The sequence below is a fragment of the Anopheles moucheti genome, chromosome X, assembly GCF_943734755.1.
Source record: "Anopheles moucheti chromosome X, idAnoMoucSN_F20_07, whole genome shotgun sequence".
NCBI lineage: Eukaryota > Metazoa > Arthropoda > Insecta > Diptera > Culicidae > Anopheles > Anopheles moucheti.
Genome location: NC_069142.1, coordinates 7,071,620 through 7,097,207, shown reverse-complemented (window position 1 = coordinate 7,097,207; position 25,588 = coordinate 7,071,620). Strand labels below are relative to the sequence as shown.

Here is a 25,588-nt window from a genome sequence, read left to right as displayed (position 1 = left end):
TGTTTGGGGGTAGTCTAGGTGGGTTTTCTTGAAACACTCCAGTTACTTTTGGTCTAATAGGGTTTACTTCAAATGTGAGGTATTATCGATTCTGGAGGAGTTGGTTGAGATGATGTCTTGAACATCAAGAATTCGACTATGTCTACTGAACTACCTCACGTGTGTTGCTGGCATTTTTTATCCAAAAAGGCAACGGTGGAGTGTCCTGAAGATGTTCAACTCCTGCAATTGCTCTTGATGGCCGGCCATGTTTCGGACAACTCACTCACTTGTCACACGGTGATGGTTATGTCAGCCATAAACAATAGTAGCGCTTGTCAACTATCAATTCCAAACAAAACAAAATAACGCTTGTACACCCGGTCGGTGGTGTTTTGCTGCATGAAATAAAACAAAACCAACGGTACGGTAGCGGTAGTCTGCAGATAAATTCCACTACAATTAATTGTTATCATTGTGGGCTTTTTATTGTTAGTTTTTCTTGTTGTACCCAACCATTCAGCCGCATGTTTCGCATCGTTTGGCAGATTGCAGCTTACCTTCCGGGTGTTACCGAAGGGGGATTTTGATGCACCATAAACTTTCATCCGCACCATAAACTGACGGGTAAATGCCACGGCACTACGCTTCTGGTCGGTTGTTAACGTTTCACTTCGTACTGACCCTTTCGCATGCTAACGACCGTGCCGAACGTGCACCAGATGTGAAGATGCGGTAAAAGCATTAAATGTAGCAGTTTACTGCAGAGCCGTTTAGATGGTTTCATCTTGCAGCCATTGATGGTGCTCGAATAAAAGTCAAGTTCGTACAAAACTGCGCACATCTCACGATGGAGGTCTTTTCTGTAACCAAAAAAACTCACACAAACACACTCTCGTACAACAGAAGACCGACAATTGCTGAGTGTGGCTAACAGAGGTTAATCTGCCTCTTTTTTTTGGGCAGCTGAAGAGGTACGGTTTGGTCTAGAATAAATATTCAACTCTGACATAAGCACCAGGGAGGCCAAGCTTGACTTCTCTATTTGATGTTTTGAAACTGAACTACCGAGCTTTGGTGAGGATATACCATACACATGTCGAACATGTTCATACCTTCACAACGTTGTGGTAGACATTGATTCCGCCATATATTTAGCGCCATTGGTGTTGGGAAGGTCTACAAAGCCTCATCACGAAGTTGTTTGGTAAAGAGTCATGTATGGACTGAAAACTTTCTACAGAATATCTGAGGAATTGCAAGACATGCGCTCATACAAACGTTCAGTTAACGAGTGCTCTTTAGCGCGGTTTAGACTAGCGTTGGGTAATTCAGATTCAGAATCATGAATCTAAATGAATCTTTGAATTGAATGAATATATCTGACATCGCTATTGCAAATATTCATGAATTCTCAGAGATTCATTTTTTTTCTTCAAAGATTTATGAATCTGTGAAGATTCGCGAATTCATGAATCTCTGAGAATTCGTAAATCCTTTGAGAGTCACCTCATGATTTGAATGACTTCTCGTTAAAACTCCATATGAATAACTCTTTTCATTAAGCACAACTTCATTTCAGATTCATTAAGCACAACTCTAGTTTAGACCAACACATTCCAACAGAATATCTGTAACATCTTCAACATCGACAGTAGAGAATAGGCGTTTATGTTAGAATACATCTCTGTACTCTCTATCACGATTATTAGGCAGTACACAAAGGATGTAAATGTCTACGCCGTAGCGATTGTGCGGACAGCTAGAATACATCAAGTATAATCAATGGCCAGAATTGGGAAATGCTTTACTAGAACTATCACCCACAAAACGCCACATAAGCAGTGCAGAATAGCTCGTATTGATTCACATTTATCGACTTATCTTACTCCAATTGAATCTTTCAATCAGATTACTTACCAAACATACAATAGGACACTATCAATCTCCATAAAATACCTGCAGGCTGGGACATTTTTAACGTGCAAACGAACATACCATCAACAACTACAAAAGCGATTATAGCATCCAAAGTCCACCAACTAAATATCCCTGCTTTGCCAGCTTCATCTCCGATTTGCGTTTAGGCTATCGCTACGGTTGCGTGCTCCAGTGCGGATCGGCCCCAGCATCAGGTTAGTCAATCCATCTTCATAAAGAAAGCTGACACGTATAGTCGCTATAATTCGTGCCGGCTATTACGGTTAATATTGTGTTGTGCACTATCAGCGTCAAGTCGATAAAGCTACAGCAGCGAGCGAACGTAACGTTGCGTGCCGGTTCTGGCACGGGTCTAGTTACGCAAACCGGCCCCTGATAGCTTATCCGAAAATCGGCATCCCAACCAGCCAAAAATTGAACGAGCAAATCGTAAAGAAATTGATGAGCATTCGGTGAGAATACTGTGCCGCAAAAAGGAAAATGTCAGCAAGGAGAGGGATAGCGAAAGTGAAGTTTAACCGCAACAGTGCGAAGGTAGAACCACAGTAAGAGTGCGTCAATTTGCTCGAATGAAGCAGAGGAAACAAACTTCATTACGTCCAAATGGCACCTGGAAATGTCTATTGGTTCTGCAAAGGATTGGCCCAGCGGCAGGGGAACGGATAAGGGGAGAGGGGGGAAAGCAATTTTCTTCTCGCCAACGAACACAAACCACAGCACGGCGGTTGCACGAGTGTATGTGTACGGCACGGCATGATTGTCGCACACATTGGCAGGAGGTCCACGGAGATGGGAAGATTAAAGCAATATTTATGTGATTACATTTTGAATATTTATATCTTTGACAGCGATTGCGATTGTTAGCGCGAATGGTATCGCTTCCCGTTCCGTCCCCCTTCCCTCCAACTTGGAAAAGGCACAAAGTGCGATCCTGCACACAAGCAGGAAGATCGGCAACCCCCGGGAACGGACGGAAAGGACTCGGAGTCAAGTAAATAAAAACGGTGCGGCAGCCGACATTTATATGCCGAAACGTTTTCCGTGGTGTGGTGGTGGGGCCCCGGGCCGGAAGAAAGAGACAGCTGCGTCAAGGGGGTGCGTGCAAGCGAGAAGAGATTCGAGCCGATGCTCAAAATGGTGTGCAAGAATGCTTCCGGAGCCGCATCCTGCGGCCTTGGAGCGACCGAGCAAGCAGGACAAAGCAAGACGAGAGACAGCCAGCGTACAGCCAAGGCAGTCAAGAAGGGAGTGTGCGCACTTGCGGTTCTCGAGCGCGCCTGAATGGTAGGCAGCCCGTTCGCCATTTGCCAGATTTCTGCGTACGTACAAGGAGGCCCCCGGGATGGATGGGGACGGGAGATCTTCCATCTCCCGTCTGCTTGCCTCTTGCCACTTGGTTCGGTTTGCTCGGTAGTGAACTCAGAGAACAGCCAAAAGTGGCTCTTAAAAAGCGATTGTAGCTTCGTTTCTGTACAGCGTGCGCCTGAATGGTAGGCAGCCCGTACGCCATGCCACGCCGACGGCTGCGCGTACACAAACCCATCCACCATTTTTACCTCCCTCCCAGGGCACAGCACTGTCGACCGGTAACTAGATACATAGTGACAGAGTACACTACATACCCGGGGCCTGTCAGCGCTGCTGCTACCGGGAACGGTTCGGGAAGAAATAAATCGTGGAAGTGAACATTCCATTTCCTTTCCCTGATTCTCCAACCACCCAGCAACCGAAAAGCTTTTACCATGGAGACAAGGCCGGATCAGATCTCGTGGGTGTTTTAGGTTTTCACCACGGGAACTATCGTTCGACGTTTTGTCTTTATACTCCTGTCTTTTATCTGCAGCCTTTCGTCCTTTCCACCCTATTGATTTATTTCTTTCTTTCGGTTTTATATTCGGTTCCACCATTCGCTGAAGGTGGTGTGTGTTCTGGGTGCGCAACGGTGTTCATTGCCCCCCAAGGAAACTACGGTACGGTTGATTAATAGGTAAATTGTGCTACTAATTACACTGTGCGGTTGTTTATGACAGCAAAATGCGCACTTTGGATAGACAATGATAGGCAACCGTCGCTTTAGACGATGAAGTCACAGCTGGCATGCAGTATTAGCGTAAGTAATGGATTGCGTATTAAATACTTGTTTTTGTTTCTACCAAAATGTGTCGCTTTGTTTTTTGTAGATTAGATGACATAAATGTCAAGTTTGACAGCACATGTCAAACACCGAGAGAAGCAACAGTCAGTTTACTATTTTCGTCTCAAGCAAATAGTAAACAACACTACCGTTTGACAGCTGTCATATTTTGAAGCAATGTCATTACGTCACAGCAACAAACCCGTCGGTAATCTATTCTTTATGCTTTCGTCCCAATCATTTCTCAAAATTCTCAAACAATTGCCGATACACAAATAAACAACACGAATTGTAGTTACGCTTTGATTTTTTGTTTTGACTTCCTTTCACTTGTTAGCTTCATCGATATCCATCTCCATCTCATACATAGCTTGTCAAAGACTGTTCCTATTTTACTGTAAAAACCCATTTCTTCTCACTACTAGCGTATGAGTTATCCTTATCCTCGACCACACTAATCTAGCTCGTATGCAGGCGTTGTGTGAGTGTGTGAGTTTATATATGTGTTGGTAAGAGTACATAATTTATATATCTTTCTTTGATTGCTTTCTTTTGCTTTAATCCAGTTGTGCTCTAAGTGAATATGCCCAATATCAACATTAGTGTCATCTGTTTTTGATTTCATCCTGATAGATGAGAACATCCGGAAATTCTCTTTTTTTTCGCTATCATACTACTCCTTTATAAGCCTCAAGCTGTACCGTACCGAAACAACTGTGCAACTTCATTAATTCCGCATACAAACCGGGTGACCGAAGCAAGCAACTTTGCAGGTAGCTGTTTTTTAAAGTTATCATTGTTTATTCTGTAAGTGGAACACCTTGTCTTGCAGTAGTTTGACCTTAAGAGCTCTATATTATTAGCCCTCTACCTGTATAAATGGCTTATTCGATCACTAACTCCGTGTCCCTGCCAGCAAGAGCATGGAAATCAAAAGGTGTGGTTCAATTCGCGACCTTCGGTGTATCCACATCTCGAGATCACCTTGAATAGTATACCACCGAGCTATACTGTTGATAACTGCCCTATACTGAGATAAAGCTGCCGGTCAAAGCAGCGTTCTCAGTACACGATGCAGTAGTTTCGGATGAACTATTCACCAGACCAGTCAAACATAACGCGGGAATAACGGTAAAAAACATAACGGAATAAAAGACGATATTAACCAGAGACCAAAAACCGAAACAGGGAGACCAGGACAGTCAATTTCTTGAAGTAGAAACATCAAAAACCCAGAATACGGTCTCCGGAAGCCGCTCGTCCACAATTCTCAAAGCGCATTCTCACTCGTCATAGCGCCGTAAAAAGGGCCTCCAAAAACAACGACAACAAAGTAGACAAAAGAAATCGAATTGCAGTTTTGTGTTTTCTTCTTCGTTAAAGGTTTTATTTGTTATTAGCGTTTACTTTTATACTTATTGGCGGCGCTTCCCGACGGGTTGTCAGGGTTGATAGTGTCGGGAACGCGCGTCTTTGCTGCTATGTACACTCAGAATGTTGACGTTTACGTTGTTTTTTTTTGTTTTGTTTTTACGCTCCTGCCCTCCTGTCGCTAACATCGGTGTCAAAACTTACAATGAACAAAAGCGTAGGCGTGCATGGTGCCCCCTCTTAACCACCCGAACGAAAAAAAAACCCAAAAACAAAACAAACTATAGGAAAAAAGCTTATTTAATTTACTACTTTAGGTCGATATATCATTTTCTAGTTTAGTTTCTTCCAGTGGTTTTTTTTTTGCAATACGGTCCGCGGGCGTTTTATCCATATGTACCTAGGCGCGTTAAGTAGTCGAAGATGCCGAACCCGCTACACGAAACCGAATGGGTGCCCTTTGTATGTGTGTTTCATGCTCGCGAGTATATCTGTGGTTGTGAACATGTGTGAGTCTGTGTGTGTGGTTTTTTGTTATGCTGCTCTATCGTTCACGCATATGAAGGAAGTCCGAAGGTGTGGCTAGTGTGGTATGGGAGATACTCCGTACCACTTACCCGAGCTGTCCAACGTCGGCTCCCGGCAGCCTCCATTACACCAGCGACGACAGGGGTGGCCGCGGCGGGGAACCGGCACGGCCAGCCGATGTGGTGTAGTAGAGCTGCTGCGAGTGGGGATGTGGTGGGGGCGGCACGAACCCACCGGTAGCACCTTCGTGGTAAAGTACCGGGACTCGCACCAGACGCTGCGCAGCATGCGCCATATTCGCCATGTTGGCAGCCTCCAGCTCTGCCGCTAGCTGACGTTTCCACTTGTTCCGCCGGTTCTGGAACCAGATCTTCACCTGCGTTTCGGTAAGACGCAGCGACGCGGCCAGTCCGGCACGCTCCGAGGAGCTGAGATAGCTGTCGAGAGGAAGATGTGCATGTGGAGAGCATGGGTTAGTTACGGACGAATCGGCCACGAGTCACATACGACTACCTACCGTTTCAGATCGAAGGTGGACTCGAGCTGGAACACCTGTGCCCGCGAAAAGACGGTTCGCGTTTTCTTCTTTCGCTTCGCCTGCATTGCACTGCCGTTGGAGTTGGGTGAGGCCGAATCGGATGGTCGGTCACTTTCGTCATCCTCCTCGATGATCTCCTGCCCGTCATCATCTGACTCGCAGTCGTCACCATTGCTAACGCCACCGGAACCACCCGGTCCGCCACCATTACCCGCGCCACCCAGCCCGACCAGCCCGCCCGTTCCACCGCAGCCGGTAGCGCGCGACCCGAGAAAGGCGGGATGTGGCGAGGGTGACTTGGATTGCTGGGAAGGTGGCGGTGTCAGCGAGGGTGATTGGTTTTCGATCGCATTGGTGGAGTTGTCTGCAATGAAATTGAAGATTGGGAGGCTTTAGTAGAAGGTTGATATCGGATAAATCTGGTGGATGTAAACTGACAGGAATCTCAATAGTATATCCACTATTGGAAGACTCAACAACAAGCTCAGCTTGAGTTAAAACCTCAACTGGAATGTGACTCTCATAAGCTAGATTTAGACTTTCAACTAAGTCTAACTTGTATCACACAGAGAACTAAAAATCCATCAGATATCCAACAGAGTGACTTCAGGTTAATAAAAAGAACACCAAACAAGAGAAAGCGAAACATTTCTGCAATTCTTAGGAATTCTGAGGAATTCTCGGGAATTTGGACTAGTGTGCAGCTTTTTTATTCGGAATGCCGAGGTCATCATCATACCGATGGTGTTAGTGACACCTCCTAAAGCTGGACGAAGAAACCCACCAAAAAATTTCGATATGTTTCACTTCATCAGACTAGACACCGTAGGTGTCTAAGCACCTCTCAACAACTCCTATTTCTCACGACCGGGCCGGATACAAATCGACGATAAAGTTGCTGCCCAAACACTGCAAGCATCACAACTGCACGGTCGTGTAAAAGAGAACTTTTCACCACAAACCGTACCGTATTTTAGGTTAAACTAGCTTTAACCTAACCAGTCGAAGTACTTTAGTTTCGTACAGCCTTTTGTTGCCTCATGTTTCACCGCTTTACTACAACCGTCCATTGAAGTGAAGGGAAGAAGTTTGAGGCCGGGTGGAAAGTGTGTACTTACCTTCCATTACCCTTTAATTTACCCCCCAAAAGGAGCCAGAACGGCTTCACGTTTCGTACCGTTCGGTGCTGGACCAGTTTTGCCCAGTGTCCGGCAAAAAAAAAAAAACAAGTATGAAGCGACTCCCAACCCGTCGAGGCAAGGTCGATGCATTTTGAAAAAAAAGGAAAAAAGAAAACATCGAGGAAGCCATAACTAGGCGCACCTGTACCCAACGCCCAAACTTCGTGGCGAGTGTCTTTTCGGAGAGATTTAACACTTTGCCCGAGGGAAGCCATACCGAGGCGTGGAGACACCGACATTGAAACAGTCGGGAGGGTCCGGGTCTACTCCGTTTTGTGCTAAGCCTCTTAAAAACTGTTTGCTCAATAGTTTCGCAAATAGTTGCTCTTGCTTAACACAACACGTCCGGGGCCCAGAGCGGGGTTGATTGTGTGAAACACACCAAAGTCCACGGCATATAGGCAAAACGCTGTGAGCATTCTGATACTTCCGCTCGTGTTTGTGTGCATTTGTCCATTTTAGCTACATTTTAACGTAAGGCTAGGTAGCTCAGCTAAATTGATTGTCTCGTCGAAACGCATTCGCTAGTGCGGTAGCGTCACCTTTGAGCTACCTTTTTTGTTGTTTCACTCACCCCACTGTTCGAGGAAAACCTTAAAAACGTTAAAAAATGTCCCCCACCCACAAATTAGCTCTGCATCGTACTTACCGTTGTTGGGGCTATGGAAAGGCATCCGATGTGACGTCGGTGGCCAGGGCCAGCCGGGTGGGCAGAGGGCCGCATACCGATTAGCAATCGCACTCCACTGTGACATGAATCCCAATCTGCGAAACGGAGTCGGTAGGGTGGAAAAGAAAAACATTAGTATGAAATGGGGGGTGTTCCAGGCTTTTATAGTGTCTGCTGAACGATGTCATGTGACAGGTCCGTAAAGATGTGCAGGTGATCGAAAGGGTGGGAAGAGATAGATGTACAAAGTGGAGCAGGGAGTCAATGATTGGATTCAATGAATGTCGATTGGAAATTGAAGATTAGTCCCTAAACAGCACGACAATAGATCTTTGCAACTTGACTCGCCCTCGGAGGCACTCTCCAATCGCGGCGGGGAAGGAGTCGAGTGGATGTATATAATTGAGGTTCAGTACCGACTTTATCGAGAAAGGCTTAGCAAGAATTCTGCTGCCAGCGCTCCCCATTCGCCATCTTCATCTCTTCATCTTCAGCCGGAACCATAACAGAAGCTCATCCAGCTATTAAAGCATCGAACGCACTGAGCCACAACTCTATCGCAATCACACGGTCCTCTTGTAGCAAATTGTTCTTGACTCTTCGTTTTGAAGAGTCAAGAGTACTATTGGTCCATTGCAGATTGCACTCCAACTATGTAGACATGCAACGAAAGAGGGGAGAGGTGAATTCCAGGTAGTCCTGAGGTTACATTTCCTGATCTCTCGTACCATCGACATCTTCCCGCTGGGAACAGTAGCCCACAAAAATACACATATTATATACGTACTGCTAGTTGTACATAAACTCTGACTCTATGCCAGGCTCTACTCTTCCCCGGTTTGGCACGGTATCGGCTCGGATTGATTCCTGTATTCAGGGTAGTTGAGGTACAAAAAAGCCAACAACAACAACAACAAACAGGAATAACAGGGGCACGCATGTTGTACATCATCGACCGCCATATCAAAAAGGGTAGCACCCCCTTTCCAGACAACTCAAGAACTGTCAGCCAGCTTGCCTCCGGGGTTCGGGAAACTTGTTGACGTGTGATTATCCTTGGCTTACGCTGCCAAGAACCAGGCACGAACAAAACGTGTTGGATTCCGTTCGTGACGTTGTTTGCTGTATGCTTTTTTTTTTGTTCCTCTTTCGCGTTGCGCTTTACTACTACTCTGTTATGGTTACGCTCCAGGACATCCAGCAGGGAGCATGCATGCCCGTGTTACCTTACGGCATCCGGGAAATAAAGGGGTTTCCCGTTGCGATGCCAACCGTTTGTGAGCGTGCGTGTGTGTGTGTCCAGTAGAATGAAGATAAATGTAGCCCGAAACTACCACCATCTAACATCCATCCATTCTCATCAACATCATACCAAGCTGGCAGGGGGGGGAGACCCGGAAGATGGAGATGAAGGTTGCGCCTCTTCGATTATATAGCCCAGTTCTGGTTTGTATCGGCTGTTGGCAAATCCGGACACGGCTCATGTCGAGCAACGGTTCCAATAAATTATGCGATGTAATGAGAAGATCCTTTTTTACCCACGTGTGTGTTTGTGTGTGTGTGAATACGCTTGCGAAGGGGTCAATCCATTTGAATAAATTTACACCCGTGGTAGAGCTGTAACCCTTTCACTTTAATGCTGTTTTAGTTTAATCATTATGTAGCTCGTTATGCCTCGTTGTATTTTTTTCTCTCTCTCTCCCTATAGTTGTGTGTTTTGCTCTATTGCTACTTCCCATTACTAATCCCGATCTCTTCCCTATTATTTAAAAGCTTTGCAAGCACTTCAATGGACCCAATTGAGGCGAAGTATAATCGTCTATATAAGCGGAGTGGTTTGAAGACTTAAAACGGACCTGAACGGAAGGCGTACGAAAGGGAGGCAGTGTATGAGTGGAAGGAATAAAAAAAAGCACACACAAACACACGGACAAATCCATTTTGAATAGAAACGGTTTGATTGCAGTCCAACGAACCGGTCAAAAGTTTCGTACCACAAAAGCGAGCGTGCTGTGCAATAGAAGTCAGGCTAACCAAAACGACGCCATCTTTTTTTTTCCTGAGAGCGAGAGAGAGAGATTTATTTCGTCCTGGCCATCGGAGTAGCGAGTACTACCAGTTCGATAACGTATCGTCGATTAACGGTTTTGTTTTTTTTTATTTGTGTGTGTGTGTGTGTGTTGAACAATTCACGATTCGCCATTCGGGTTTGTGTGTTTGTTTGTATCCTTCACTCGAAACTCCTGCAGGCATCGACAAAGCACACCGAACAAAGCTACCGCACATTGGGTCGTATCAATCGATCTGCGTCCACTTAACGGGGAGGTACTTATCGGGTAGTTCTCTGCCTAAAAGGACACAATTTTTTAGCGCTTGCACTACAATGGCGCTGTCGGTTTTTGTGAGTGTGTGGGCGTTTAGTTTTGGCTCCTTTTTTTTGGGGGGGCTTTGGTTTTGTTTTGCTGTACTGCTGCAAGGACTCGTACTATCGACTACCCGGAGCTATGATTACTATCCGTCTGAGTGTGTGCGGTGTGTGTACATCCTCGAGGGGATTCGAATTCTGGATTGAAAAATAAAACTTTCAATTCTTGCTACACTGCTCGAAACGATCCCTGCGGGGCGATGCTAGGAAGCTAGTAAAACGATTGCAGTAGAAGAAGGCGGACGAACTTCCAGCGAGACGGGAATAGAGGAGGGTTTGGCTAGAAAATTGGGGGGGCGTCCATTTTATCGATCACGGCATGATTGGGGGATGGTAGTGTTTGTGTTGTGCCCATCGCCTGTACGGGAAGACGGGATGCCGAGCTAATCACGGTGGCAGACAGTCGGAAATGAAACACTCGCCAACTCGTTGGCGGTTTTTGTGGTTTTCTTATAGCGCTGTATTTTATAGCAGTTGGCTCCTTTTTTTCGCTTCCTGCTTTTGCTGTATCTTTATTATGTTCATGCAGCCATCAACAGCGGCGAGGGTTCCATTTGTCGGTGCGCTACTACCATTGTGTCCTTCGCCTCTGGCTGCAGCATAATTGACTATTGAGAAATACTTCTGGTTCGTTGTGGAGCGGAAATAGTCACTACATTTCCGGTGCCGGCTGATGCCGTCTTGATGGGAAACTTTTACAACCCCACATTAAATAGCCGATCGTGGTAGGGGTGGGGGATGAAATAAAATTCAACAACAGGGGAGCGGACGGTATTGATGAAGTCATCAACCGTCTGTAGAGCAGTCACCTAACACGTTCCGGATCCGACTTGCAGTGCATTAACTTTTCATTGTGGAGTACCTGGGAAGGCACCGGTCCTTAAGCCATATCCACCCGAAGAGGCTCTTTGTCTCGTTGGATTTATGTGTGTGTGTGTGTCTTTTCTTTTTGCTTTTTGCTGGTACATGTGCAAAAGCCAACCATTGGAACGCTACGTCTAACGCCCCTTGTACCATCAGCTTCCATCCACACAGCAAATCCCTTTTCCGATTCGCTGCCTGCAAGACTATTAACGCTAATCGCATTAACAATTAGCGCTGCATTGATTGTATTTTTAACGACCGAACAACGCGCACCACAAAACCAACGAAAAAAAAACCCGGTGTCGCATTAATACGCGGTGTTATGATGCGTGGTAAATGCGCGTGAAGAGATCAGGCATTACACAAGGCTCACTTCTCGCTTCGTGTTTGCTGGTCACTGTCGGGGGTTGTGTGTTGCGCTACCGAGCAACCGTGTGCCCCCGGAAGGAAATACCGCTGCAGTGCTCGCTACTACTCCTATACCAGCAACGCTCGGATTAAAGTCATACCAGACGAGCGAGTCCGTCGGAAGGTGACGAGAACTTCCACTTCCAACCTGAAGAAACAATGTTGGAAAACATGAGCGGACCAAGTGTGTACGCTTTCCTTCCCTATCGACGCTTATTGATTGGCGAAACCCGCCAACTGTGTTGGGGACAGGCCGCGGCACAATAACACCCAACAAAACGTACCGAAGCTAAAATGAGGTTAGGAGAGTTTTGTCTGCTTCCGCCCGTATTGTTTTGCAGCGGCCCACCTAAGACAATAAGCAGAAGATGTGAAGGAAACGAAAAAAAGGTCACTCTGTCAACTTTCCGTGTGCGCGCGGGAGCCTACGCGTTTTATGGGAAAGCGCCCTTGCTAATGTACCGTGGCAGGTGTGCACCGGGATTATGGAGGTCCTCCCGCAACCCCCCGGGTCCCGGGCAGGCATTGCAGATGCTTCCCCAATCGGGCCCGGGCTGGTCCGTGCATAATCGAGACGTTTTGCTAATGCTCCGCAGGGTTCAAGTGTTGACGCAAGTCTCCTGTCAAAGTTCAGCTCCTCACTTGAAGTGCTGCACGTCTGATACACCCGCAGACTTGGGGACGTGTTCTCTATTAAGTGTTTCATTTGCCATTTGCTGGAACTTCAGCAAAACGTGAAATTTTGCAACAGATTCTCATCAACAACGAAAACAAAGTAAAATTATGCTAAAAACCCGACATTAAATGTTCAAGGATTTCTGCTAGATTTCTGCAGGATTAAGTCGAAACAGTAGCGCCTTTCGCGTATCTAGACACACACGCAATATGGATATAGTTGGAACTCCATACGGGGGTTTTTTTTTGGTGCTCTGTACCTCATAAATTCTACACCCAACACAACCAGCTCACTAAAATCCCTAATCTCGTCCATTTTGGAAATCCTTTTGGGCATTAGCGTGTGTATGTATCTGTCTCGCCTACAGTGCATGCTAACCGCACACACCGGTATGGAAGGATCCACGCCATCGTAAATCATGCATACACTCGTTAGGGCACCGGGAACCCATCAGTTTGTCCGCAACGTTTACCGCAACCGACCGACAGATTAATAAATTAAAAGGCGTCACCCGGACGCAAACTGCTGCTCCAACGCGTTTGCCCGTACCGTGCCGGGGTGGTACCGAATGTGACCGAGTGCGCATGCATCATGACACCCTCCGGTCCAAGCGTCCCCCTAAAACGCTCACGCCCGGTCCGTAAGTAACGATTTAATGATGTTGTCCAGATAGCTCATAAAACAGTGGTTGCACTGCAATTGACTATTTCCGCTACGAGGGCCCGAGTCTTTTTTTTTTGTTGTTGCTGTTCGTTTCGGCAAGAGAGATGTGACGAGGTACGGTTTTTGGACGAACTGCCTTGAAAAAAAAAAGCAGAGGGAGCGCTAAGGACGGCACGTTCCTGCCTGCTCCAGCCCATTGGAGCTGGTGTGGTTCCTCGTGAGAAACCGCTAAACCTCAGCAACCCCTCCTATACAGCTAGAGTGGCCGGATGGAGTGGAGTGATACGCTTGACATGCACGGTAGCACGCTCCCCTACGACAAGGAACGGAAACGCAAGCGTAAACGTAAATAATGGTGATAATTTATTGAATTAGGCACGGTAAAAGTGCGTGTAAGTGTACCATTAATGGCGTTTAAATGGAAGACGTTGTCATTTAATTGACTTCAATATGGGCCGAGGGGGGGGAATGGAGGTGAATAAATGGGAGGTTGCTACCTTGGGAGTTTTGGCAGAGTGATATATCCGATTGGTAGCCATTTTACTGGTACATCTTCTTGATACAATGGATGTACATGTAGATTATGAGTAGATTCACATGAAAGTCACCATAGCGTGCGAGTCATAAAGTCAAAATCTTGATAGTTTTAGATCAACCACCAGTATAATTTTGGTTCGGCGAAATTCTCAGCAAACATTTCAAAATCCTGCTTGATAATGGTTGAGATATCATTTCAACACATTAAGTCCATTACGCTAGTATTACGAGGCCCTGGACGACTAGATCTAAGAACTCTCCAAAGATGTCTCCGTTTTTAGTTTCATTACGCAAGTATTGATGCCATAAATGACTACGTCTGCGAACTCTCCAAAGATGACTCATTCAGCAACTCTTCTTTCTATCTCTTCTTGGTGTAACGACCTTCTAGGTCATGTAATTCCTAGTTTATTAGACTATTAAGTTTACCACGTAACCGGATAGTAAGTCCTTGCTACGAGGGACTGGTCCAGATGAGATTTTGGATCGATCCTGTCGTGTGAAGACCGGCCGCCCTTTGATCCAATATTGTGATGCCTTGAATTGCCATATCTGAGGAATTCTCAAAGATGTCACCATTACGCCAACATTAATGCCTTAAATCAAGGATCTCCAAACTTTTCTAACCACGGGCCGCATTGTCATGAAGGCTCTCGAGGGCCACATGAGGCTCGCGGACTGTAGTTTGGACACCTCCACCTTAATAAGAAACAGATCTGAGAGCTCTCCAACGATGACTTCATCAGCAATTCCATTGCGTCAGTATTGCGATGCCTTAGATTACCAGATCTGAGGAATCCTCAAAGATGTCAACATCAACGTCTATATAAATGCCTTAAATGACCAGAACTGAGAATTCTTCAAATATCATAGCCGTGTCCTCAACATGGAAAGTTTATTGAAATAATTTCTCCACGCTTTTAGCTCTACTGTACACCAGACACGTCCACACTCTATGAATAAAAATGTTAAAAATGTGTCAGTGCAATACACAAATACAGCAAACATTATGCCGTCGGGGAAAAAAATGTTACAGCACATAGCACACAAGTATCAAACGCACCGAATACACCTCACAGTCGCAGTCACACTCTGACAATAACCGCCGGGCATTGGACGATAAACACTCGCATTCGTGTGCCTTTTATCACTTTCAATCGAAGCTGTAAAAACACAGAAAAAAAGGATAAATTATCGGCCAGTTTCTGCACCTGTGCACACTGACAAGGTGACGGAACGAATGATCCAGTGGGCACCACGCACACGTACGAGCAACACAAAAAAAAGGACACCCGTCGGCCATTGTGTGCGTGCTTTGACGGGCCCCAGACATGATTTGAATCGGGTTGCAAATCGGTTCTCCATTCGATTGAACATTAGTGCGGAGTTTGGAGCTCTGTGCGCGGTAGCAAAACAGATGTCACAAGCGACGGTTCCGCCGGCAGAGTGTGAGGGAGTTGTGCCGTCATTGCAGAGCCATTTTTCAATTCATTTCCGATCGGGGAACTCGGCAAACGGTTTAAATACGCCCCGGACTCTATTAAAAACGCTAATTGTCGTCGATTACAACGAAAAAAAAAACATAACAGCGAGTAAAGGCAAACCTACAGTCGCATGAAGTCACCATGAGTGCAAAGTACCCAGCGATAGCTAAATGAGCGCCTGTAGCCGAGGCAGGCAATCACCACTAAGCCCATCATGTCGTTGCGAATATCAAAACGACAGAAAAGGAGACGACTGTAAAGGAAAAAAAATTCCCCGCAATCACTACCATAACAATCTGTCTAACCGGGCCCGATTGTGTACCAGTTGTACAGCACTGTATCCCGGTCGGTGTATTCCACGTGTGTCACCACGGTCGCTATCAGGAACGCACCATAAGCTACGCTTGCCCACAGACAGACCGCTTTTGTCGCCGCTCATTGTCGATCGATCGGCCCATTGTGCTGCCGGCTGTATTACCCTGACCCTGTCCCGTTCAGGTTTCAGCGTACGTACGGTTGCTGCGGACGGGTTAACGCTGCCGATGTGCTGCAGCGGCAAGCCTACACCTACACCAACACGCACAGCTTGCCACCGGAGGACGCACTTGATGATGAGTTTGTCATCAGTCCTGACATCGATTAATCGCTCCTGCAGGGGCTACAACAACACACATATACAAAGAACCCACGCCGGGGCATGGAATGCAAATGGAATCAGTAATTGTGCGGATGAAAAGAGCTGCCAACCGATGAGTTGTTCAGCGTTCAGGATTTTTTGTTTTGTTTTGCTGTGTGATGCAGCAGGTGTAGGACGACTTTTGCGCCAACAGGGGAAGCAATCAGGCGTGTGGCGTTGCAGGATGCAGATTGACATTGTACTACGACTAATTGCACACTCACCAACACCATCCCCTGCGGCTAGCTCGAACATCGGCAAACGGAACGCCACATCACGCCATTGACACTTTGGACCTGATCAACTCCTGCGGAACCTCCAAACAGTGCCAGGCCGTTTGAAGCCTTCCGATTCGGATTGCTGCATGAGCCAAATATTGATCGATGACTCCAAAAACCGTCGATGGCTCTATAAGGATAACAGCAACACACACCTGCACGTGAAAAGGTTACGCCTCTTTCACTCTCTCGTCGCTCGTGTATGAAGGATTTTTGTGGCGTGTCGTCCTCTGCTCATCTGCATGTCACACACTTGCTCTCACGCTTTAAACAGTGTTGCGGGTGTTGCGACAAGAAAATCAATCAGAGCTGCGATGCGAACTCGAACCCCTGCAGGGGTGGGGTGGGGCATCTTTACACGTGGCAGTGCTGTGCGTGGTTGCCTACGTTCCAGGCGCGGAAGGCACATTTGTGTGATTGGATCGTTTTGGTGCCGTGACCAGGATCCGCGGGGACACCAGGTGCAACACCGGCATCGCGCACTGGGATGATGCCCTATTTTACTCCCTTTACCCACCAAATCTTCCTCCTTTTCTTCCCTCTATTTTCTCCTTCCCTGTCCCCCTCCCCCGCACATCTGCTCGTTTTTCATTGACGCTAACAGTCGTAAGTGCTCACTTAATTTTGCTGGATTTCAATCATTCTTTTCTAAATTTACCATCCTGCACCATTCCACCCCTCCTCCCGTTCCTCGATGCATTTTCATTTAGATTACCCCGCTCCGCTTCTTTTGTCCTTCCCCCTTGCGCTCTCGCAATTGAATGAGGTTCCCTTTTTGCAGGCCTCCTGCCAGAGATGAACGGAGTTGAAAAAAGAGGGCACAAAAAAAGCGATCACTTGCGGGTATTCCTGCAGGGAGAGTTTTGTAACCTTCCGTGTTTCCCAAATGCGCACCCAGCATCTTTGATCGCACGAAGCCCTTTGCATGCGGCTGGGCGGCGGTCCACATCCCCGTACCCACCCCCGGGGGTTGGAGGAGAGTGTCATAATCTTGCGTGTCTTTTCAATTTCCTTTAAATGAAAATAACATAACCATTAGGCGCACCCGCGGTTCTTCTCCATAGTTGTGTGCGTGTGTGTATTCTCTTTCTATCTCTCTCTCGCTTTTTTCAATTATGTTGATTGATCTTCTTTTAAGATTTAGGCCTTCGGGGGGTTCTTTGTTGTACTTGTTTCCCCCCCGTTCCCACCCATAACGGCCCATTGTGCGGTTCCTGGCTGAAAGCTGAAAAGTGAACACAGGTTTGACTGTCTTCGCTGTAACAACAAAACACGACTGGTAAATGCGCGGCAAAAGAAACCAAACAACGGAAACAGAGATTCAACCACACACACACACATACACCTACCCACCATCGCCTTCCGCCTCGGCCGTGCCTGGGGTAATCGGTGTCCGGCTCGGAATCCTTCCGTCGTACCGCGCTCGACGAGTATTCGGAAAATTATGCTCAACGAAACAACAATCTGTCCTCCTGGCCGGGTTTTTTTTTTGTGTGATGCCTCCTATTTTACAACACAAAAACCTAGCGACCAGAAAATACAACAACAAAACGAGGAAAACAAAAGACTCGACAGCAGTACCAGCAGCAGCAGCAGCAGCAGCAGCATCGCTTTGCTCGTGGTGAGTTTTTCCCATTTTCCACTGCACGGCCGTTGCGATAAGTTTGCGCTCCAGCTGTGTGTAAAACCACCGTGGCGTTGTTGTTAACTTATCGCTTGTTTCATTCGCCAATTTGGTGGGCACTACCCGGCAGCACCAGGCGCTGGCTTTTGTTGCATTCTCCTTCAACCACCCCCTGGAAAAACCACCCACTCAGCTCGCTCTGCACCGTGGATGGATGAAAACCGTTTTGCGAGCTAAAACCGCTCGGAAAAATAATCATTCGTCCTTACCCGTGGCTGGGCCGCGCCGGCTTCACGACTCATTTGACCGGTTGAAGAAATTAGACAAGCTAAGAGAGATGTGCCCTCACGCCCGTTTTGCTCATTTCGTTGTTGGCTCCCACCCCCCCCCCCCCCCGCCACCTCATTGTGCAGCGCGGGGAGCCTTTGTCCTGGGGGTTTTTGTTTTTATTTTCCTACAATTTTTTTTGCTGTGTTTTAAGCATCGGTTGCAAGCTTCTGGCTACCCGAACACAACAATTAGTGTAAATATAAATTAACCGGCATCATGATTAACGTTCAATTGACATGCTGGGCGCGACAAACTGCGGAGCAAATGGACCACAAATTATGCCTATTAATAGCAAACGTATCCATGGCGAGCAAACAATTAAACTTTAATTGATCATAGTGGCATGCGTGTTCTTCGTTTATGTATGTGAGTTTTTGATTTAAAAAAAAACATTAAATTTAATAAACATGTCCTTTTGTACGCTCGGCACGCATTATATGAATGAATTAAGAAAACTGATTATACCCGCAATTTTATATAAGAGTTAAACTTTTTTTCATGCTTTTAACGTATCTTGTAGGCTTTCTCGTACTACTAGTTCTACTAGTAAAAGCACTCGTGTACTAAAAGTATGCAATTTGCATTACAAACCGCCTGCGTAGGTATGCAATACACAGTTAAGGCTTACAAAACCAGATAAGAGTGAAACAAAATTGCATACCTTTTAGGCTGTTTCGCACGAAATACTTAAACGTGCAGATGATGCGGACAAAAGGTATTGAAAAGGCAATATTAAACGTTTGAAACATGAAAAAATGGTAAATAACCTAACCGTTTTCTTATGCAAATTGCATACCTTGTCGACTGTTTGGTTATATATGTAGAAAAGTATTGAAATGGCATAACAATACGCCTGTATGTATGTAGTGAACAGATGGAACTTTTTTCATGCAGAGTTTTCGTACCGTTAGGGGTATTCCATTACAGATACTAAATTTTTTTCATGCTAATTTCTTTATATTTCCTAAAAAGTATCGAGTACGCCTGCATAGGTATGCAACACGCATGTCAAAGTTCACTCAATAAGCTGTTAAATGCCATTTAGCGAGGAAATTAATGTCAGTTGCAGTATAGGAACAACCGCACCAATAACAGCAATAAAACTTTCAATCTGTAATCAAATCCTTCCGGCAATAATCAAATTAAACCACTGTCGCATAACATTTCACACCAGTGCGAACGGTGCCGGCGGCAATTTGACCGGAAGCTATGTTGCACTGTATTTTACACCCGTTGTAAGCAATTCGCCCGTTGGCAATACGGTTGATACATGTATGTCAGGAAGGAAACGTATGCGTATTGAGACTGTGTCACATTACAGGGGTTCATGTTGAACGGTTCCGCTGCAGCCCAAGCCTGCAGGAGTTTAAATTGTTACAATTTTTCGGCAGTTGAGTCCGCTGTAATATGACTTAAATCGGTAACGTATCTTTAATGAAAAAAAAGGTAATATAAATGCAACGCTTTGGATCACCACTCCAACTTCAAGGGTCGTCAGTATTGCGTACCGACGGATTAAAAATTCTATTCCATTCGCCTTTAATAACCCCTCCTGAAGTGTTTGATGGCTGATATCCTTCGTCCTGTAACCGTAGACCATCACCCCAGGTCCGGTGCCATAATCCACGCTCCGAAAGCCACACGCGTATTTACTTTGTTAATTAGTTTAAAATAACGCATTCCACCCCTAAAAACCGCCAGGTAAGTACGGCAGGGTACGAATGAACGCCACCACATACCGCCGGTGTTCGGTGCCGATCGGGTGCGACGATAGATGTAGATGTAAGAGCGCTTTGATCGAACCGTTGTACGCAGGCGCCCGCCTCGCGCCCGAATGTTAGGCTACACGCACCGCTTAGTGGGATCGGTTGCGGGTACAGTGCGGCACGTGCAGGGGCTGCCAGCAGCGTCCTAATGAAATTTCATGATTAACAAATTTGATAATGATCGTACGGTGAGCAAACGCATAAACACTCGCGCGCTTCCCTCATCCCTTTCCACCGTGCCGCATGTCCGGTAATTGGTTTCTAACCTTGCCCTTCCGTTATTAAATGTTAAAACTTCAACCCCTGCAGGGGTTGAAGATCGAGCGCGGGCGATAAAGGAGCGTTAGAGATCGGCGCGCTATTACAGCGACATTCAACTGTCTGGCGGAATTTATTCGATTTCTAAAGTAGCCACGCGTACCATCCGTGTTGTTTTCACCCCATTTTTATTTTCGGTGTTTGCTTGTGTTTTTGCTCTGCTTACTTATGAAACGAAAATAAATGGGATACGAAAAATAAAACAAACGCTTCCCTGCTCATAATTCGACCACATTTAATTAACAAATCGCCACCGAACGATGATGATACACTGGCAAATGATAGCTTAGTAAGCCATTATTACTCCCCAACCCCAACCATTTGGGTAGCTGTCATTTTGGTGGAGCCCAAGCAGTAACTGTCAAACGGTTTAGCCGAAGATAAACAAATAAATGAACGAAACTTACTGCAACGAACCGTAACAGTGTTTTTTTTTATCTTATTTTATAAGCTTGTGTCACCGTTTTTTCGTCAGCTCGGTTTAGGTGAGGGAGAATCGTTATGCAAAGGGTGAGGCGCGGTAGACATAAAACAAAATGTTTGACCTCGCCTAACGATACGGCTAATTTTCGCAAATTAATCTGTAACTAATTTGTGAAATGGAACAATAATGAGCCTATCGCATGTCGGATAATCGTTCCCGGTCGTTCACGGTCGATGCGTTTGCGATTAGAGACGACTAACGGGCGCCAGATAACATCGAAACATGGAATGAAAGGAGACAGAGCATCCACTAAACCGTATGGGGTGGAAGATACTAAACCAATCGGGAATGGTAACAAACAATGGATTGGGTAAGTGCTGCCGAGTGATGATTCAATGAGCTTCCAATGGCACTTTAGCGTTAGCCAAATCTAATTGTGTCCTGTTCCATTCCATTTCGGGTGGATAAAAATACGGATTAAAATACACTCCACATCAAATGGAAGGTCCAAAAAATAAACCGAAAAATACGCTACCCAATTAACTTCCAACCGTAACAAAAAAAAAACAATCCTAGATCCATTTCAATTTAAATCACAAAACACGCTTAAAATATTCATTATAAAACCAAACAATCACACGACAGCATGAGTTCCAAAATTTGTGCGCTATAATCCGAACAATCGCTTTTCCATCAGGCAGCGCGTCTTCGGCAGCTTGCTTCGAAATATGACACCAGTCCTGCAGCGCTGTTTGGGTTTTCGCCGGAATCGTCTTAGACCACCCCGCCCCGGGGTGTACAGACGGGGTAGCCAAAACATTCACCCAAAATACCCTGCATTAAGAATCCTTGGAAAGTGTTTTAAATCCGCTTTCTTCCCTCCTCCCCCTCCCCTGTCAAAACCACTTGAAAACATTAGCTTATTTATAAGACACCGCCTCCCACGCAACTTGCACGCCGCGAGCAGCGCTTGAGCAGCGCTTTTTAAGCGATGTCTTTGCTGACAGCGATCCGCACGCGAATCAGCACGATAAGCGTGTAAAGTTGGAGCAAACCTTACGTTCGACAAGGGTGTCTAAAGAAAAAACACAACGTTCTCCATGTAAACCGTCCATGCTCAAATAGCCAGATGAATGATCCAGCGAAACAAGCGGTGAAGATTTGATTTTTTTAACGGTTTTTGGTGGTTTGCCCGGAGGATTGACAAGCCACACCGGAAGGTATTGTTTTGCTAAAACAGCGGTTTCACTTTCCTGCTTTCGGGTTGGTTAGCCTTCACGCCTGTTTGTTTTGTGTATTTCCATATTTAACCATTTACCACCCGCCAGTAGCGAAATTATTCCTCGTTTATAAATGGTGAGACGACCGTTGCTTCTCACACTTCTCACCGAACCCCAGAAAAAAAAACGCGGATTATTAACAAAACAAACTGCTGCACGTACATCTGTCACCCTCGGTGCCATTTTCTTCCGGTTACCGGTAACCATTATAGCGAATTACTCCCAATTAGTCCAACCATCTTACGCAACGTGTCTGACGGTCTACCGTACCGCTGGTAGGACACACCGTACCCATCACCTTTCCCATTTGTCCGCGTGTCTCCTGGGCGGGGGGTATTTACCCGTGTGCCGATGGTATATATCCTACCCGCCGAAGCGTCCTACCGACACCGGGATGATCCGTTTGCAACAGAGGGAATCACAGAAAACGGAATCCCGGCTCACTCGAAGTACGCGACGGGTGGTCCAATTTTGGATGAAGCATCCCCGGGTACTGGCAGATATTCAGGATGAGCTCAGGAAATCCGATCGAATGTGAAAGAAAGAGATCGGTCCATCGGGGTGTTGCTATTCTTTTCCCGCACCTTAGAACATTCCTTCCGACTTGGAAAACTCCCAGACCCACAATGTGCTCTGTTGTATTTATGTTTTCGTTTTTTTTTTTAAATCACTCAAGAAAAACAGTAGCCTGCAGCAAAACATAATCTTAATTTGTTCATCCGTTTGGTCCGTTTGAAGCAGATACTCCGGCTCTCCTACCAATAATCTAGTCACCCTAGCTAAGGTCTCGTTGTGGAAGTGATAAACAACATCAGTACTATCACGCGCCAGATTGGAACGGAAGTAAAACACATTAAATCAGAAGCGTTACAAAGCAGCAAGTACGAGACGTTCCAGCGGGAATAAAACCCATCGCGGTAACACCTATCGACAGAATGGCACCATAACCGCAGGTGGAAACAGAAGTAATTACTCGCTATCGTTCACGCTTTACCAGACACACCACCCGGGTGCCGTGGTTTGCGGAAGGCAAAGTCAAACGGTAATGGCTAGATTTAGTAGCTGATGTCAAATGCCGCGGTCTCGCTGCGGTGTGTGATTCGGTGGCAGTCGTTGCGCTTCTGTGTACCACGGCCAACTCATTCGATCCACGCTGCTACATGGTTCTATGGCTGCATCGGTAATACGATTAAAAACAAAGCTCCAGCGAGAACGTCAACGATGTGTGCTACATCTTGTCGCCTGAAAGCATCGTCTTATCATTCGCCGATACCTTTTAGTACCTTGTCTAATAGGTACTCGGAGTTGATTAGGTAGGGATCTCTAGTCGCAGCAAGATACTTGGGACAATTTCTTGTGTGCTCAGAATAACGTACTTTAAAGAACTTTAAATATTGTTGGAATACTGGAAGTACTTTTAATTTAATAGACATAAGGTTCTAAATATGGAACTCTGATATTGGAAGTTCTTCAGTGTGGATAAATGGACATCTTCTCAAGAATTCCATAGCTCCATGTTGTCCATGATGTATCCAGAAGATTTATGAAGCCAGAATTGAATTCTCGATAATTCTTAAGATCCACGAACTTCTTTCATCTCAATAGTTCCAACGAACCAAGAAGATCTTTTGTATCTCCAGAAATTCTTCCAATCTCAAGAAGTCTAATGAATCAGAAGGATATTCCATGAAGGTAGAATGTCTTTCATTTCCAACATGTTCTCTGACACGAACTTTTTGACTTTCACCGCTCACACTGATGGGGATGTACGAAACGGAACTCTTTTCACACAACCGTAACCTAAACACCTACCTTGACAACATGGCGGCATCCTGCGTGCTCGGCGTACCGTTGGACCCAAGGCTGACGGTGCCGTTGGAGACGGATGCGGCGGCGGCCGCAGCGGCCGCAGCCGCCGACAGCGGTAGCGACGGTACGGGCGTTATAACGCCGATGCCCTTCTTCGAGACCGGCTCGGTTCGGCTCAGAATGCTCGAGATGGAGAAGCTGGTGTAGCCCGGATTGGTCGACGTTTTGCCGACCGTCGGCTGTACCGGGTGCGGTGACTGCTGCTGTTGCGTTTGCTGATGCGGTAGTTGATTGATATGCGTGTGAGGATGGTGCGGCGGATGCTGATGATGTGCGGGATGTTGCTGCTGGTGATGCTGCTGCTGCTGCTGATGATGGTGATGATGGTGTTGCTGATGCTGTTGGTGTTGACTGTCCGGCGGCGTTTTCGGCGGACTTAACCGCGAGTCGGGACTGTGGTTGAAGCTGTTGCTAGAGCTGTTGGTGCTGTTGATGGCGGTGTTGACCGGGGCCGGTACGGGGGCCGCAACCACCGGCGACAAATGGTAGGAACCGCAACCGTGCTGTCCGGCCGCCTGAACCGCAGCGGCCGCCGCCTGATGATGCAGGGCAGCAGCGGCCGCCGCAGCAGCCACCATCGCGGAATGGTGCTGCAACACCACACCATGTCCACCGGCCGTTACCGCGTGCGGACTCAGGTGGTTCTGCTGCTGGTGGTGCAGTTGCTGCTGCTGCTGCAGTGTTTGCGTTGGTGAGTGCGTTGGTTTTAATTGTTGTGGTGGTTGTTGAGATGGTGTGGAATAGACCGTTTGCGGCTGGTGGTGTTGAGTGTCGGGCGATGAGCGCTGCTCATCGTCACTACCCGTCTGCCCCGGTTGGGGGCTCTCGAGTGGCCGCGGACTCGGTTCCGGGCTTGACACTACGTTCACATCAATGTCCACCTCCGGTGAGGACATGTTCGCTTCAAGGTTCATCGCTGTGTGGAAACACTAAACACAACAGCACAAAATCACACACGCCTTCACACTTCACGGGAGTCTTTCGATCTTCACCAGGGGACACTAAGCGCGCTGTATTGCGGTGCGGATTGCATAACTTTTAGGCGGCAGAGCTTGAAAAACTGTTTATAGGCTCCCCTCGTCCTACAAAGTGGAAGACTGTGCGACAGTGGTTCGCAGTCGGGTTAGTTGAATTGCTGAGTTGACTCCACGTTTTGTCACTACCGGTAATGTAACGCCAGTCGCTTCAAATGCTTCAGTCAGCCACACGCGAACAACGTGCCGAGCGCAATGCCAACCTTTCAGGCGCACGACCTGCCACGGTACACTGTGTATTGCTCGGTTTTTGGAGCACACGTTCGCTTACACACATGCACACACACACCACGGGTGTCAGGCACAATACACACACACCCACACACACACACAGTTGCTGGTGAGGCACAAGTACGCTTTCGCTTCGGCGCTCCTTCACACTGTGTCTCCCCTTTTTTTGTATTTGTCGCTTGGCGCCTTTCTCTTTCTCTCGCACACACACACAGCGCTTACCCGCTGTGGTGCCCGGTCCTGCTCGGGTGACAACACCGCACTCACGTAAATAAATCCGCACGCGACGGTATGCCCTGACGTACGCCTTTCCTGCACCGGGGCGACCAGATTGTTGTTGACTCGGCGACGGGTGTTCA

The 25,588-nt window shown here is 46.8% G+C and overlaps 1 protein-coding gene across 1 annotated transcript; it reads right to left on the bottom strand.

Annotated features, from left to right (window-relative positions):
* Positions 1 to 5,526: 5,526 nt before the first annotated feature.
* On the bottom strand, positions 5,527 to 24,878 carry LOC128307112 (homeobox protein Hmx-like). Its single transcript, XM_053044841.1, has 4 exons — positions 23,908 to 24,878; positions 8,322 to 8,437; positions 6,471 to 6,855; positions 5,527 to 6,390 (listed from the first exon to the last, which is right to left on the bottom strand). The coding sequence occupies exons 1-4, from the start codon at positions 24,876 to 24,878 to the stop codon at positions 6,078 to 6,080; spliced, it is 1,785 nt and encodes a 594-aa protein (XP_052900801.1). The 3' UTR covers positions 5,527 to 6,077.
* Positions 24,879 to 25,588: the final 710 nt, after the last annotated feature.